The 17818-nt window shown below is 45.2% G+C and overlaps 1 protein-coding gene across 1 annotated transcript; it reads left to right on the forward strand.

Annotated features, from left to right (window-relative positions):
* The first annotated feature begins 317 nt into the window (after nucleotides 1-317).
* On the forward strand, nucleotides 318-4735 carry kcnk3b (potassium channel, subfamily K, member 3b). Its single transcript, XM_055865638.1, has 2 exons — nucleotides 318-969; nucleotides 2618-4735. Exons 1-2 carry the CDS (start codon nucleotides 633-635, stop codon nucleotides 3535-3537), a joined length of 1257 nt encoding a protein of 418 aa, XP_055721613.1. The 5' UTR covers nucleotides 318-632; the 3' UTR covers nucleotides 3538-4735.
* Nucleotides 4736-17818: the final 13083 nt, after the last annotated feature.

The following is a 17818-nucleotide window of genomic DNA, read 5'->3' on the forward strand; positions in this document are numbered from 1 at the left end:
TACTTCTAGTAACACCCTGGACCAGAGCTAGATCCACACGCTCCTAGTAACACCCTGGACCAGAGCTACACCCTAGCCACACCCACACCCTAGTAACACCCTAGCTCTGGTCCAGGGTGTTACTAGGAGCATATATATATATATATGCTCCTATATATATATGCTCCTAGTAACACCCTGGACCAGAGCTAGATCCACATGCTCCTAGTAACACCCTGGACCAGAGCTACACATATATACTTCTAGTAACACCCTGGACCAGAGCCAGATCCACATGCTCCTAGTAACACCCGGGACCAGAGCTAGATCCACATGCTCCTAGTAACACTGCGCTAGATCCACATGCTCTTAGTAACACCCTGGACCAGAGCTAGATCCACATGTAACAACCTGGCCCAGAGCTACATCCATATGCTCCTAGTAACACCCGGGACCAGAGCTACATCCATATGCTCCTGACAAGATGACCAAATAGGGCAAGACATCCCACTGAGCCTTGGGGATGCTGCTGAAAGAACAGACATCCCACTCCGCCGTGGGAGTGGTGCCCGAAAAGGAAGTGCGCCAGGAAGTGCTTCGTAAAGGTTTTCTATTACCACAGAGTCCGTTAGGATGAGGCTAAAACCTAGTAGATGTTTATAAGACGAGAGCCTGTCTGTCTCCAAGGAACTAACTCTCCAGTCACGATGAAGAAACAGAACGTACGCACCCTTGCTCTCATCATGAGCATCTTTACCTACCTGCTGGTCGGGGCAGCCGTCTTCGACACCCTGGAATCTAAACAGGAGAGAAGCCAAAAGAGAAAGCTGGACGAGAGGAAGTGGGATTTAATACAAAAATACAACTTGACCAAAGTGAACTTTGACGAGCTCGAAGTCGTGATGTTGCAACTGAAACCGCACAAAGCCGGGGTGCAGTGGAAATTCGCCGGATCTTTTTACTTCGCTATCACTGTGATAACTACAATAGGTAAGCTATGCTAACGTCTCCTCAGGGTTCTATCACTGTGATAACTACAATAGGTAAGCTATGCTAACGTCTCCTCAGGGTTCTATCACTGTGATAACTACAATAGGTAAGCTATGCTAACGTCTCCTCAGGGTTCTATCACTGTGATAACTACAATTGGTAAGCTATGCTAACGTCTCCTCAGGGTTCTATCACTGTGATAACTACAATAGGTAAGCTATGCTAACATCTCCTCTGGGTTCTATCACTGTGATAACTACAATAGGTAAGCTATGCTAACGTCTCCTCAGGGTTCTATCACTGTGATAACTACAATTGGTAAGCTATGCTAACGTCTCCTCAGGGTTCTATCACTGTGATAACTACAATAGGTAAGCTATGCTAACGTCTCCTCAGGGTTCTATCACTGTGATAACTACAATTGGTAAGCTATGCTAACGTCTCCTCAGGGTTCTATCACTGTGATAACTACAATAGGTAAGCTATGCTAACGTCTCCTCTGGGTTCTATCACTGTGATAACTACAATAGGTAAGCTATGCTAACGTCTCCTCTGGGTTCTATCACTGTGATAACTACAATAGGTAAGCTATGCTAACATCTCCTCAGGGTTCTATCACTGTGATAACTACAATAGGTAAGCTATGCTAACGTCTCCTCTGGGTTCTATCACTGTGATAACTACAATAGGTAAGCTATGCTAACATCTCCTCAGGGTTCTATCACTGTGATAACTACAATAGGTAAGCTATGCTAACATCTCCTCGGGGTTCTATCACTGTGATAACTACAATAGGTAAGCTATGCTAACGTCTCCTCAGGGTTCTATTTGGTCAAGATCATTTGAGAAAATGTAGACCCGCTTATTTCTACCACACACATTTGGAGATTAGTGTGTGTGTCGAATTCTTGATGCAGGTAGCAGTACCCTCATTCTGAGTATAGATAGTGGTGGAACACAAAAAGGCACAGTGATAGTGGCTTACATTTGGGTAGCTTAAAATGTGCATCCCTACAACAGTAGTGCACTATACAGGGAATAGTGTGCCATTTATGACGCTACTCCCAACTGTAAGCCACTATCATTGAGCCTTTTTGTGTTCCACCACTGTTTATAATCAGAATGAGGACATTGATCTCTCCTCCTCTTCTCTACCCTTCCCCTCTCCTCTCCTCTCCCTCTCTCCTCCTCTCCCTCTCCTCCTCTCCTCTCCCCTTCTTCTCCTCTCCCAGGGTATGACCATGCTGCCCCCAGCACAGACTTAGGGAAGGTGGTCTGCATGTTCTAATATACATCTACCTTTCCTCTCCTCTCCCTCTCTCCTCCTCTCTCCTCCTCTCTTGTCCTCTCTTGTCTTCTCCTCTCCCTCTCCTCTCCTCTCCTCTCCCTCTCCTCTCCTCTCCTCTCCTCTCCCTCCTCTCTTCTACTCCTCTCTCCTCCTCTCTCTCCTCTCCTCTCCTCTCCTCTCCTCTCCTCTCCTCTCCTCTCCTCTCCTCTCCTCTCTCTCCTCTCTCTCTCTCTCTCTCTCTCTCTCTCTCTCTCTCTCTCTCTCTCTCTCTCTCTCTCTCCTCTCTCCTCCTCTCTCTCTCTCCTCTCTCTCCTCTATCCTCTCCTCTCCTCTACCTCTCCTCTACCTCTCCTCTCCCAGGGTACGGCCATGCTGCACCCAGCACGGACTCAGGGAAGGTGTTCTGTATGTTCTACGCCCTCCTGGGGATCCCCCTGACCCTCGTCATGTTCCAGAGCATGGGAGAACGCATCAACACACTGGTCCGCTTCCTTCTCCACCGGGCCAAGCAGTGTCTGGGCCTGCACCACACCGAGGTGTCCATGGCCAACATGGTGACCATCGGCTTCTTCTCCTGCATGTCAACGCTGTGTGTCGGGGCGGCAGCCTTCTCCCACTACGAGGGCTGGAGCTTCTTCCACGCCTACTATTACTGCTTCATCACCCTGACCACCATCGGCTTCGGGGACTACGTGGCGCTGCAGAAGGACCACGCTTTGCAGAACGACCCGCGCTACGTGGCCTTCTGCTTCGTGTACATCTTGACAGGACTTACCGTGATCGGAGCCTTCCTCAACCTGGTGGTGTTGAGGTTCTTGATGATGAACACAGAGGACGAGCGGCGAGACGCCGTGCAGAAAGCCCTCCTCTCCACGAGGGGTAAGAAGAACGCCGACGGCGGTCTGTCTGTCGTTTCTGTCTCGGCTTCCACTTCCTCCTCCACTCCACTAGCCGCTACTACCAGCGGCACCAAGCGAGACTTGAAGGATGTGTACAGCGAGGTGCTGGGCTTCCAGACAGTGTGTTCGTGTCTGTGGTACCGCAGCAGGGAGAATCTGCAGGGCCAGGGATCTATTCCAATGATGATGGGCTTCTCTGACCACTACGTAGAGAACAGCACCATGCTCCCCCCTCGCTGGGACATGGTGTCCTCTCACTACTGCGAGCCGGGTGATACAGGGTGTGTATGCAGCCCTCACCAGTGCATCAGTTCCATAGCCTCTGGCTTAAACTTCCTCGCCCCTTTCAGGGCCTTCGCCAAGAGACGCAGCTCGGTCTAGACCGGGCCAATTCAAATCTGGGACATCAAAACCAGTTCCGCTGCTGATTTTGAATTCTTCCCCTCTAATCAGGGACTGATTTAGACCTTGGACACCAGGTGGATGCAAATAATGATCAGGTAGAACAGAAAACCAGCAGTACTCTGGACCTCCAGGCTGGGATTTGAAGATCCCTGGCCGAGACTCAGTGATCCCTGGTCGAGACTCAGTGATCCCTGGTCGAGACTCAGTGATCAGGTCAGATTTCTTTAGGCACCAAACAGAAACTGGGATAGACTACCTGAACTGGGATAGACCACCTGAACTGGGATAGACCACCTGCACTGGGATAGACCACCTGCACTGGGATAGACTACCTGAACTGGGACAGAGTATCTGAACTGGGATAGACTACCTGAACTGGGATAGACTATCTGAACTGGGATAGACTACCTGAACTGGGATAGACTACCTGAACTGGGATAGACTACCTGAACTGGGATAGACTACCTGAACTGGGATAGACTACCTGAACTGGGATAGACTACCTGAACTGGGATAGACCACCTGAACTGGGATAGACTATCTGAACTGGGATAGACTATATGAACTGGGATAGACTATATGAACTGGGATAGACTACCTGAACTGGGATAGACTACCTGAACTGGGATAGACTATCTGAACTGGGATAGACTACCTGAACTGGGATAGACTATCTGAACTGGGATAGACTACCTGAACTGGGATAGACTATCTGAACTGGGATAGACTACCTGAACTGGGATAGACCACCTGAACTGGGATAGACTACCTGAACTGGGATAGACTATCTGAACTGGGATAGACTACCTGAACTGGGATAGACCACCTGAACTGGGATAGAAGTGTCTGCTCTCACTGTAAAGACTGGAGAAGAAGTGTCTGCTCTCACTGTAAAGACTGGAGAAGAAGTGTCTGCTCTCACTGTAAAGACTGGAGAAGAAGTGTCTGCTCTCACTGTAAAGACTGGAGAAGAAGTGTCTGCTCTGCTTCACTGTAAAGACTGGAGAAGAAGTGTCTGCTCTCACTGTAAAGACTGGAGAAGAAGTGTCTGCTCTCACTGTAAAGACTGGAGAAGAAGTGTCTGCTCTCACTGTAAAGACTGGAGAAGAAGTGTCTGCTCTGCTTCACTGTAAAGACTGGAGAAGAAGTGTCTGCTCTCACTGTAAAGACTGGAGAAGAAGTGTCTGCTCTCACTGTAAAGACTGGAGAAGAAGTGTCTGCTCTCACTGTAAAGACTGGAGAAGAAGTGTCTGCTCTCACTGTAAAGACTGGAGAAGAAGTGTCTGCTCTCACTGTAAAGACTGGAGAAGAAGTGTCTGCTCTGCTTCACTGTAAAGACTGGAGAAGAAGTGTCTGTTCTCACTGTAAAGACTGGAGAAGAAGTGTCTGCTCTCACTGTAAAGACTGGAGAAGAAGTGTCTGCTCTCACTGTAAAGACTGGAGAAGAAGTGTCTGCTCTCACTGTAAAGACTGGAGAAGAAGTGTCTGCTCCCACTGTAAAGACTGGAGAAGAAGTGTCTGTTCTCACTGTAAAGACTGGAGAAGAAGTGTCTGTTCTCACTGTAAAGACCGGAGAAGAAGTGTCTGCTCTCACTGTAAAGACTAGAGAAGAAGTGTCTGCTCTCACTGTAAAGACTGGAGAAGAAGTGTCTGCTCTCACTGTAAAGACTGGAGAAGAAGTGTCTGTTCTCACTGTAAAGACCGGAGAAGAAGTGTCTGTTCTCACTGCAAAGACCGGAGAAGAAGTGTCTGTTCTCACTGTAAAGACCGGAGAAGAAGTGTCTGCTCTGCTTCACTGTAAAGACTGGAGAAGAAGTGTCTGTTCTCACTGTAAAGACCGGAGAAGAAGTGTCTGCTCTCACTGTAAAGACTGGAGAAGAAGTGTCTGTTCTCACTGTAAAGACCGGAGACGAAGTGTCTGTTCTCACTGTAAAGACCGGAGAAGAAGTGTCTGTTCTCACTGTAAAGACTGGAGAAGAAGTGTCTGTTCTCACTGTAAAGACCGGAGAAGAAGTGTCTGTTCTCACTGTAAAGACCGGAGAAGAAGTGTCTGTTCTCACTGTAAAGACCGGAGAAGAAGTGTCTGTTCTCACTGTAAAGACCGGAGAAGAAGTGTCTGTTCTCACTGTAAAGACCGGAGAAGAAGTGTCTGTTCTCACTGTAAAGACTGGAGAAGAAGTGTCTGCTCTCACTGTAAAGACTGGAGAAGAAGTGTCTGCTCTCACTGTAAAGACTGGAGAAGAAGTGTCTGCTCTCACTGTAAAGACTGGAGAAGAAGTGTCTGCTCTCACTGTAAAGACTGGAGAAGAAGTGTCTGCTCTCACTGTAAAGACTGGAGAAGAAGTGTCTGCTCTGCTTCACTGTAAAGACTGGAGAAGAAGTGTCTGCTCTCACTGTAAAGACTGGAGAAGAAGTGTCTGCTCTCACTGTAAAGACTGGAGAAGAAGTGTCTGCTCTCACTGTAAAGACCGGAGAAGAAGTGTCTGCTCTCACTGTAAAGACTGGAGAAGAAGTGTCTGTTCTCACTGTAAAGACTGGAGAAGAAGTGTCTGCTCTCACTGTAAAGACTGGAGAAGAAGTGTCTTCTTCACTGTAAAGACCGGAGAAGAAGTGTCTGTTCTCACTGTAAAGACCGGAGAAGAAGTGTCTGTTCTCACTGTAAAGACCAGAGTTGAAGTGTCTGTTCTCACTGTAAAGACCGGAGAAGAAGTGTCTGTTCTCACTGTAAAGACTGGAGAAGAAGTGTCTGCTCTCACTGTAAAGACTGGAGAAGAAGTGTCTGCTCTCACTGTAAAGACTGGAGAAGAAGTGTCTGCTCTCACTGTAAAGACTGGAGAAGAAGTGTCTGCTCTCACTGTAAAGACTGGAGAAGAAGTGTCTGCTCTGCTTCACTGTAAAGACTGGAGAAGAAGTGTCTGTTCTCACTGTAAAGACTGGAGAAGAAGTGTCTGCTCTCACTGTAAAGACTGGAGAAGAAGTGTCTGCTCTCACTGTAAAGACCGGAGAAGAAGTGTCTGTTCTCACTGTAAAGACCAGAGTTGAAGTGTCTGTTCTCACTGTAAAGACCGGAGAAGAAGTGTCTGTTCTCACTGTAAAGACTGGAGAAGAAGTGTCTGCTCTCACTGTAAAGACTGGAGAAGAAGTGTCTGCTCTCACTGTAAAGACTGGAGAAGAAGTGTCTGCTCTCACTGTAAAGACTGGACAAGAAGTGTCTGCTCTCACTGTAAAGACTGGAGAAGAAGTGTCTGCTCTGCTTCACTGTAAAGACTGGAGAAGAAGTGTCTGTTCTCACTGTAAAGACTGGAGAAGAAGTGTCTGCTCTCACTGTAAAGACTGGAGAAGAAGTGTCTGCTCTCACTGTAAAGACTGGAGAAAAAGTGTCTGCTCTCACTGTAAAGACCGGAGAAGAAGTGTCTGCTCTCACTGTAAAGACTGGAGAAGAAGTGTCTGCTCTGCTTCACTGTAAAGACTGGAGAAGAAGTGACTGCTCTCACTGTAAAGACTGGATAGAAGGGCTATGTTATGATTAAAGACCAGCCATCTTGTAATCTCAGGCTGTTTAGGTAAAATCACTGCAGTCCTCTTCAGTGGTGGAAAAAGTACCCAATAGTCAAACTTGAGGAAAAGTAAAGATACTTTAATAGAAAATCACTCAAGTAACAGTCACCCAGTAAAATACTACTTTAGACTAAAGTCTAAAAGTATTTGGTTTTAAATATACTTAAGTATCAAAAGTAAATGTAAAAGTGTTAACCATTTCAAATTCCTTATATTAAGCAAACCAGACAGCACAATTATTATAATATTTTGGGAGGGATAGCCAGGGGCACACTCCAACACTCAAACATCATTTACAAACTAAGCATTTGTGTTTAGTGAGTCCGCCAGATCAGAGGAAGTAAAGATGACCAGCGATGTTCTCTTGATAAGTGTGTGAATTGGACCATTTTCCTGTCAAAATGTAACAAGTACTTTTGGGTTTCAGGGGAAAATGTATGGAGTAAAAAGTACATTCTTTTCATTAGCAATGTAGTAAAGTAAAAGTTGCCAGAAATATAAATAATAAAGTAAAGTATAGATACCACCAAAAAAACTACTTAAGGAGTACTTGAAAGTATGTTTAACTTAAGTACTTTACACCACTGGTTCTCTTGCACAGACAGAAACAGACACTCAGCTGTTGTAACGGCGATAAGAACGTGCCGTAAGCTAAGCTCACTCCACAGCTAGCTTAAAATGTCACCAGTGCTGCTATCGAATCGAATCCTTGGCTATATAGGAGGACTACTGGTTGGCACGTTGTCAAGCCCCACTAGTCCTGTAAAGAGACAGGGACAGTGGAGGAAGCGAAGCTGTTAGCGGACACACTGATGTCAGGTTCACCGAGGAGCAATAAACACTTCTATATACTGTATGTTTACTCTGTTGTAGCGCAGAAATGTTTCATGAATTTAATCTATTGTTAATGATATATATTAATATATATATTATATATTATTATATATAGTACAATCATGTACTGTACGTTTTCTGTATATAATTCTGCTCCGCCACTATGAATGATTATTACTGTGGCTAGGCAATCATTTATTTCTGATGATCTAATCAATTTCAATTTAAAATTAAAAAACGTTTATTTTAAACTCTCCAAGTGTTAATAACTTCTGTTTATGTAACTTTTAGTTTTAGTTAATTTTTCTCATCACTTCAAGTTGCTCTCATCCGGTCAGTCACCAAGTACGACCGTATTTAGCTTATTTGACTAGATTTGTGCAAGTCTTAATCTTGACAACACAGAACCAAAAAATATCCCGCAAACTACATCGACAAGAGATTAGTACAAACCAGGACTGAAATTTTATTTGACCTTTATTTGACTAGGCAAGTCAGTTAATAACAAATTCTTATTTTCAATGACGGCCTCCCGGGGAACAGTGGGTTAACTTCCTTGTTCAGGAGCAGAAAGACAGAGTTGTACCTTGTCAGCTCGTTGATTTGAATTTGCAACTTTTCGGTTACAAGTCCAACGCTCTAAACCACTAGGCTACCCTGCTGCCCCAATGCACCAGAAACAACAGCATTGTGATGAAACAAGGCAGTGACAAGTCCTACGCCCAGGACAGGTGGTTTCACCACAGGACCACGGATGACAGGCCAGGTCCTACTCTGCTCTTCTAGCTATCCAACAGACCCTTTTCTGAGGTGTCATCATACCCAACCTGTGCCAATGTACTGCATCACAACTAACGCTGAAACGTTCCAGTAACTCCCCCCCCCCCCCCCCAGGTTTCCCAGAAATCTTAGTTGGAAGATTTTGAAATCCCAATCTGAAGTAAAACAACATTGGATATACAGTATATGAGTTGTGGTATTCTGTCTGGTATGTTATGTGTTTTAAACAGTATGAAGAGATTAAAAAATAGATTTATCTGAACTTGTAATGTAAAGAAAATGCTACGTTTTTTTGTACTAGTTACAGTACATGGGTACAATCAGAGTAACAGTACATGGGTACAATCAGAGTAACAGTACATGGGTTCAATCAGAGTTATAGTACACGGGTACAATCAGAGTTACAGTACATGGGTACAATCAGAGGTAGCCAACAAATGCTTTTTTGCCTTGGTCACATTATTCCACCCATTCATTTTTTTATTTACCTTGTTGCTTTTAATCTTACCTGGTACCCAGGCTATTGTGGGCAGAGGTGGCTGTGAACCAGATTACCATAGCAGGCATACAGTACAGTAGGGACCAGTTTAAGCTTCCATAGGGCTCTGGTCAAAAGTAGTGCACTATATAAGGCATAGGGAGCCATTTTGGGAAGCACCCTTGACCAAAAACAGCATCAGAAGGATGACCCATTCAACAAATCCCTGTATTGCCTCCCTGTGAAGAGAGCATCTGCTGTTTTCTGCTGACAGAAATAGTCTCCCTGGGAAGGTCAGAGATGACATGACATCATCACAGGAAGTCTTCTACTCATCACTGCCTTGACCATATTAGGACAGTCTATTCTTTTGCTGATTGTAAGAGTATTACAGTACATTGGGAAAGGATTTTGATCCCTTGACTTTTTCCACATTTTGTTGCGTTACAGCCATATTTAAAAATTGATTAAATTGTTTTTTCCCCTCGTCAATCTACACATAATACCCCATAATGACAAAGCAAAAACAGGTTTTTGGATAACATATATTTGGAGAGTTTCTCCCATTCTTCTCTGCAGATCCTCTCAAGCTCTGTCAGGTTGGATGGGGAGCGTTGCTGCACAGCTATTTTCAGATCTCTCCAGAGATGTTTGATCGGGTTCAAGTCCGGGCTCTGGCTGGGACACTCAAGGACATTCAGAGACTTGTCATGAAGCCACTCCTGCGTTGTCTTGGCTGTGTGCTTCGGGTCGTTGTCCTGTTGGAAGGTGAACCTTCACCCCAGTCTGAGGTCCTGAGCGCTCTGGAGCAGGTTTTCATCAAGGATCTCTCTGTACTTTGCTCCGTTCATCTTTCGCTTAATCCTGACTAGTCTCCCAGAACCTGCCGCTGAAAAACATCCCCACAGCATGATGCTGCCACCACCATGCTTCCCCGTTGAGACGGTGCCACCACCATGCTTCACCGTAGTGATGTTGCCACCACCATGCTTCACCGTAGTGATGTTGCCACCACCATGCTTCACCGTAGGGACGGTGCCAGGTTTCCTCCAGACGTGACGTTTGGCATTCAGGCCAAAAAGTTCAATCTTGGTTTCATCAGACTAGAGAATCTTGTTTTTCATGGTCTGAGAGTCCTTTAGGTGCCTTTTGCCAAACTCCAAGTGGGCTTCCATATGCCTTTTACTGAGAAGTGACTTCCGTCTGGTCACTGTACCAATGGAGGCTGGTGACCAGAAAAGGAGGATGGGGGACCCATGAGGAGGAGGATGGGGGACCCATGAGGAGGAGGATGGGGGACCCATGAGGAGGAGGATGGGGGACCCATGAGGAGGAGGATGGGGGACCCATGAGATCGGCATGGCAACGTCAAAGTGTGTTTCAAAAAATCGTCAGAGTAATTATTTTATTTATAGTACAATATTATGGGGAATGGGAATGAGAGGGCTAACTCACACAACGTTGGGAAGGGATCACAGCAGTGATTGACTGAGGGTATGAGGTATGAGTTTGAGGTGTTCAGAGGCTTGACTTCAGTGCAGGACAGGACTTGACTGGGAAGACAAAAAACAATAACACAACACACTACATAGATAGGCCAAAGAGCAAAGAATGAGTTAGTCCAAGCAACGAGTAATTTCATGGATGTGTAATAATGTGGTTGTGTATGTGATTGTGTATGTGACACATGTGTATGTGACCACATACAGTCAATTGATAAGTGTACTCACAGTGCTTGGATAAGGAAACATTCAATGAGCACATGAGACATGGCTTCAGTTCATGTCGGGACAGAGATGACAATGGTAGTGGAGTGGTCATCACCTCTTAAATCAGGGAACAGGAGTTATGGGATATGGAAATTAAGACGCAGCAAGAAATGGAATTGATCGACGTGTTGGAACTGAAATCCCAAATCTGCTCAGATCAATCAAACCCTCCTTCTCATAGCTCTCCGCCTCCACGTGCTTCTGCTGTCTCAGCTGCTTGGCTACGGACTTGGGCAGCATCTGGTGCAGGAGGTCCTCGGCCAGCTGTCTCTGGCGCTTCAGGTCCTCGGTCCTCTCCTGCAGGCTGCATGCATAGTTTTGGATCCACTCTGTCATCTGCTTGAAGGACACCAGCACCAGCGGATAGATCAGGCAGGCCAATGTCAACAGGGAGATCCGCATGCTGAGCCCTGAGAACACGGTTAGCTGGAAATACAAAGAGCAGATACAATCCATTTCAGCTGCGCCATCGTAGGTTTGAACAACAAGTTTCTCCATGAAGTCAAACACTTGACTGCGCATCTCGAACCACTTGACAGATCAAAGTAGGCCCAAGAAACGTTCCTGAATAAAAGTCCTGATCATCCACATACCTGGCGATAACTGACAACTGCAAGCAGACTGGCGGCACCAAAGAATGTCTGCAGTAGTGAAGGTCCCCAAGAACACGGTGGAGCCACCGAGACTCTTCCTAGAGTCACCCAGCCAAACGGAGCAATCGGGGGAGTAGGGCCTTTTTCACCTTTCACCTTTATTTAACCAGGTTGGCCAGTTGAGAACAAGCTCTCATTTACAACTGCGACCTGGCCAAGATAAAGCAAAGCAGTGTGACACATACAGCAACACAGAGTTACACATGGAATAAACAAGAGTACAGTCAATAACACAATAGAACAAAAGAAAACAAAAACTCTATATACAGTGAGTGCAAATGAGGTAGGATAAGGGAGTTAAGGCAATAAATAGGCCATGGTGGCGAAGTAATTACAATATAGCAATTAAACACTGGAATGGTAGATGTGCAGAAGATGAATGTGCAAGTAGAGATACTGGGGTGCAAAGGAGCAAGATAAATAAATAAATATACTATGGGGATGAGGTAGTTGGATGGGCTGTTTATAGATGGGCTATGTACAGGTGCAGTGATCTGTGAGCTGCTCTGACAGCTGGTACTTAAAGCTAGTGAGCTAGATATGAGTCTCCAGCTTCAGTGATTTTTGTAGTTCGTTCCAGTCATTGGCAGCAGAGAACTGGACTGAAAAAAGGCGGCCAAACGAGGAATTGGCTTTGGGGGTGACCAGTGATGCTGCTATGGTGACCAGTGAGCTGAGATAAGGCGGGGCTTTACCTAGCAGGGTCTTGTAGATGACCTGGAGCCAGTGGGTTTGGCGACGAGTATGAAGCGAAGGCCAGTCAACGAGAGCGTACAGGTCGCAGTGGTGGGTAGTTTATGGGGCTTTGGTGACAAAACGGATGGCACCAATTTGTTGAGTAGAGTGTTGGAGGCTATTTTGTAAATTACATCGCCGAAGTCGAGGATCGGTAGGATAGGTCAGTTTTACGAGGGTATGTTTGGCAGCATGAGTGAAGGAGGCTTTGTTGTGAAATAGGAAGCCGATTCTAGATTTAATTTTGGATTGGAGATGTTTAATGTGAGTCTGGAAGGAAAGTTTACAGTCTAACCAGACACCTAGGTATTTGTAGATGTCCACATATTCTAAGTCAGAACCGTCCAGAGTAGTGATGCTGGATGGGCTGGCAGGTGCGGGCAATCGGTTGAAGAGCATGCATTTAGTTTTACTTGCATTTAAGAGCAGTTGGAGGCCACGGAAGGAGAGTTATATGGCATTGAAGCTCGTCTGGAGGTTAGTTAACACAGTGTCCAAAGAAGGGCCAGATGTATACAGAATGGTGTCTGCGTAGAGGAGGATCAAGGAATCACCCGCAGCAAGAGCAACATAATTGATGTATACAGAGAAGAGAGTCAGCCCGAGAATTGAACCCTGTGGCACCCCCATAGAGACTGCCAGAGGTCCGGACAACAGGCCCTCCGATTTGACATACTGAACTCTATCAGAGAAGTAGTTGGTGAACCAGGCGAGGCAATCATTTGAGAAACCAAGGCTGTTGAGTCTGCCGATAAGAATGTGGTGATTGACAGAGTCGAAAGCCTTGGCCAGGTCGATGAATACGGCTGCACAGTATTGTCTCTTATCGATGGCGGTTATGATGTCGTTTAGGACATTGAGCGTGGCTGAGGTGCACCCATGACCAGCTCTGAAATCAGATTGCATAGCAGAGAAGGTACGGTGGGATTCGAAATGGTCGGTAATCTGTTTGTTGACTTGGCTTTCGAAGACCTTAGAAAGGCAGGGTAGGATAGACATAGGTCTGTAGCAGTTTGGGTCTAGGGTGTCTCCCCCTTTGAAGAGGGGGATGACCTGCTTTCCAATCTTTAGGGAATCTCAGACGATACGAAAGAGAGGTTGAACAGGCTAGTAATAGGGGTTGCAACAATTTCGGCAGGTAATTTTAGAAAGAGAGGGTCCAGATTGTCTAACCCGGCTGATTTGTAGGGGTCCAGATTTTGCAGCTCTTTCAGAACATCAGCTATTTGGATTTGGGTGAAGGAGAAGTGGGGAGGCTTGGGCGAGTTGCTGTGGGTGGTACAGGGCTGTTGACCGGGGTAGGGGTAGCCAGGTGGAAAGCATGACTAGCCGTAGAAAAATGCTTATTGAAATTCTCAATTATAGTGGATTTATCGGTGGTGACAGTGTTTCCTATCCTCAGTGCAGTGGGCAGCTGGAAGGAGGTGCTCTTATTCTTCATGGACTTTACAGTGTCCCAGAACCTTTCGAGAATTAGTACTACAGGATGCACATTTCTGTTTGAAAAAGCTAGCCTTAGCTTTCCTAACTGACTGAGTATATTGGTTCCTAACTTCCCTGAAAAGTTGCATATCACGGGGGGTTATTCGATGCTAATGCAGAACGCCACAGGATGAGGTATGACAGTGATTAATCAGTTGTAAAAAGGTTTTTATTAAAGGGCCTTTTCCCTAAATCAGGTCACATGGTTTAAAAAAGAACTGGGGCGAAAACCCTGTCAAACTGCAGCTACAATACCTTATATTGTGTCAGAGCTTCTAGGAGTACTGGGTGGATGAGTCAAGCGCAGAGAGCAGGTTAGTTCAGGACGTGGATTTTTATTCCTGTCAACAGTAACAACGGTCATGCCCAACACAACGGGCGCATGAAAAAATCCTAGTCCAAACACACAGGACTAAACTGTCCGGAAAATAGCTTCCACCTAAATACCAACACCAAATAACAGAAAACAAAAAGACGGGAATCGATGGCAGCTAGTAGGCCGGTGACGACTACCGCCGAGCGCCGCCCGAACAGGAAGAGGCACCATCTCCGGTGGGATTCGTGACATATTGGTTCATATAAATTATATTTAGACTAGATTAGGAGGGGTATTTCTTCTACCCAGACACACAGACAACAACTGATAGACAATATAACTCACAGGGCTGAGCGTTATGCATGTTTGCATCATGCAGGCCTATGCAACTGTTGGACTTATACAACATTATAAACTGGGTGGTTCAAGGCCTGAATGCTGATTGGATGACAGCCGTAGTATATCAGACCTTATACCACGGGTATGACAAAACACATCTTTATAATGCTCTAATTAAGTTGGTAACCAGTTTATAATAGCAATAAGGCACCTCACGTGTTTGTGGTATATGGCCAATATACCACAGGCTAAGGGCTGTACCCAGGCACTCCGCATTGCCTCGTGTCTAAGAACAACCCTTAGCCGTTGTATATTGGCCATATACCACACCCCCTCGGGCCTTATTGCTTAATTAACTCACATCTGTCATCACTATTATGTGGACTGATACATTCCAGTTCATATTTTTGAATTGAAAAGGCATAGGCAGCCGAGCCAGCCCAATTTAGAATATAAACAAAATTTGATCACATTCATATTTTCTCCTGACACACAGATGGGTCGACCTCTACCTGAGATCAAATACATAACGTTTACCAATGAGATACTCAAGACCAAATGGACAGCGCACATCGTCTGTTTCCAGCAGCTCTTATTTGTAGCCTACAGTCGATCAGACTGAAACGTTGTCTCGTGTTTCATTCTGTACAGCATGTCGGAGATCTAAAGTTTAGGTGTGACCTAGGCAGCTACAACATTTATGTAATTCGTTTTTTTTTTGTTGTTGCTTGTGTTTTGTCCGGTAGTGATTATGTGTTACCATCTTTTCTAAATACAAAAAGTGGAAAGCCTACTTGAGCGCGCGTGATTTTTTTTTATATTTTGAAATTTTTAATTTAATTAAAGTAATTTAATGGATGATGCGATGGAAGCTATTGAATTGATTACGAAAAAAGACAGTAGAACGTAGTTCCATATGTCCAGGAAGTAAAGCGCCGTAACGTGCTATTACCGCTACAAGTTCCTTGTAGTTGCCCTTGTTAGAGGAACTTTCCCTCTCCTTGTGTCCTCTAAAAGACAATTATTTCAGCCCCCCCCCCCCCAAAAACGCAGTGGTGTTGATAAACCGCTTGAGACAATCCCCTGTTTCTTTGTACTTTCTCGTTGTGTTGCGCAGTTTGAATAAGCAGATCTTAGTCATGATTGATGAGGCTTTTTACCCCAAGAAGCTTGTATCTGATGTGGGCGTTTATATGTAATGAAACAGCATGGAGCAGGTCTCGAACCTTCGACCTTCGAGCCCGAGGTCCGGCGCGCTATCGACTGTGCCGCAAACGCAAGCTCCTGCGGAAGAGTCGATTTCCGCGCATATAAACCCCAGGGTCGTTACAATATGCTCCCTGCTTTTGTTTTGGCGTTTAGCTGAACAATCGATGTTCTTTAGGTCACTGTACCCCTCTTTAGCCCCAAGCCTGACTTTCCAAAAAACAGGCAAGGCCAGCAATACAAGCGGCTTGATGTAAGACTCCCTGTCAACCAGCTAACGTTATACTTTTGATACCAGTTGGTATTGAAATCCCTCACCTTTTCATCCTTCATCATGAAACTGATCTCAGGTAGAGGTCGACCCTCGGTTTTATTCCCGTGTTCCCCAGAGAATGAAAGGCGGTTTTCAACAAAAAGTCAACAAAATTTTTCAGTAACGTAGGGGGCGAAAACTGCACACTGAAGATGGCTGGTAGCTAGCTACTGCACACTGAAGATGGCTGGTAGCTAGCAACTGCATGCTGAAGATGGCTGGTAGCTAGCTACTGCACACTGAAGATGGCTGGTAGCTAGCAACTGCACACTGAAGATGGCTGGTAGCTAGCTACTGCACACTGAAGATGGCTGGTAGCTAGCAACTGCACACTGAAGATGGCTGGTAGCTAGCTACTGCACACTGAAGATGGCTGGTAGCTAGCTACTGCACACTGAAGATGGCTGGTAGCTAGCTACTGCATGCTGAAGATGGCTGGTAGCTAGCAACTGCACACTGAAGATGGCTGGTAGCTAGCTACTGCTACTTGCTATTGATGTTAGCAAGGCAAAATGAACTGGATGTAAAAAATACAGTTTTAAAACCAAGAAAACATGATGTAAAGGAAATGTCAAAGCTTTTTTGTACTAGTTCCAGTACATGGGTACAATCAGAGTTCCAGTACATGGGTACAATCAAAATTACAGTACATGGGTACAATCAGAGGTACAGTACATGGGTACAATCAGAGTAACAGTACATGGGTACAATCAGAGGTACAGTACATGGTTACAATCAGAGTTACAGTACATGGATACAATCAGAGTTACAGTACATGGGTACAATCAGAGTTACAGTACATGGGTACAATCAGAGGTACAGTACAGAGTTACAGTACATGGATACAATCAGAGTTACAGTACAGAGTTACAGTACATGGGTACAATCAGAGGTACAGTACATGGGTACAATCAGAGTTACAGTACATGGGTACAATCAGAGTTACAGTACATGGGTACAATCAGAGGTACAGTACATGGGTACAATCAGAGGTACAGTACATGGGTACAATCAGAGGTACAGTACAGAGTTACAGTACATGGATACAATCAGAGTTACAGTACAGAGTTACAGTACATGGGTACAATCAGAGGTACAGTACATGGGTACAATCAGAGTTACAGTACATGGGTACAATCAGAGTTACAGTACATGGGTACAATCAGAGGTACAGTACATGGGTACAATCAGAGGTACAGTACATGGTTACAATCAGAGGTACAGTACATGGGTACAATCAGAGGTACAGTACATGGTTACAATCAGAGGTACAGTACATGGGTACAATCAGAGGTACAGTACATGGGTACAATCAGAGGTACAGTACATGGGTACAATCAGAGGTACAGTACATGGTTACAATCAGAGTTACAGTACATGGATACAATCAGAGTTACAGTACATGGGTACAATCAGAGGTACAGTACATGGGTACAATCAGAGGTACAGTACATGGGTACAATCAGAGGTACAGTACATGGGTACAATCAGAGGTACAGTACATGGTTACAATCAGAGTTACAGTACATGGGTACAATCAGAGTTACAGTACATGGGTACAATCAGAGGTACAGTACATGGGTACAATCAGAGGTACAGTACATGGGTACAATCAGAGGTACAGTACATGGGTACAATCAGAGGTACAGTACATGGGTACAATCAGAGGTACAGTACATGGGTACAATCAGAGGTACAGTACATGGATACAATCAGAGTTACAGTACATATTTTCAACAAGCAATTATTTTGTCATTCCTTGTTGCTTATAGTCTTACCTGATACCCAGGCTAT

Source organism: Salvelinus fontinalis, chromosome 16 (assembly GCF_029448725.1).
Source record: "Salvelinus fontinalis isolate EN_2023a chromosome 16, ASM2944872v1, whole genome shotgun sequence".
Taxonomy (NCBI): Eukaryota; Metazoa; Chordata; class Actinopteri; order Salmoniformes; family Salmonidae; genus Salvelinus; species Salvelinus fontinalis.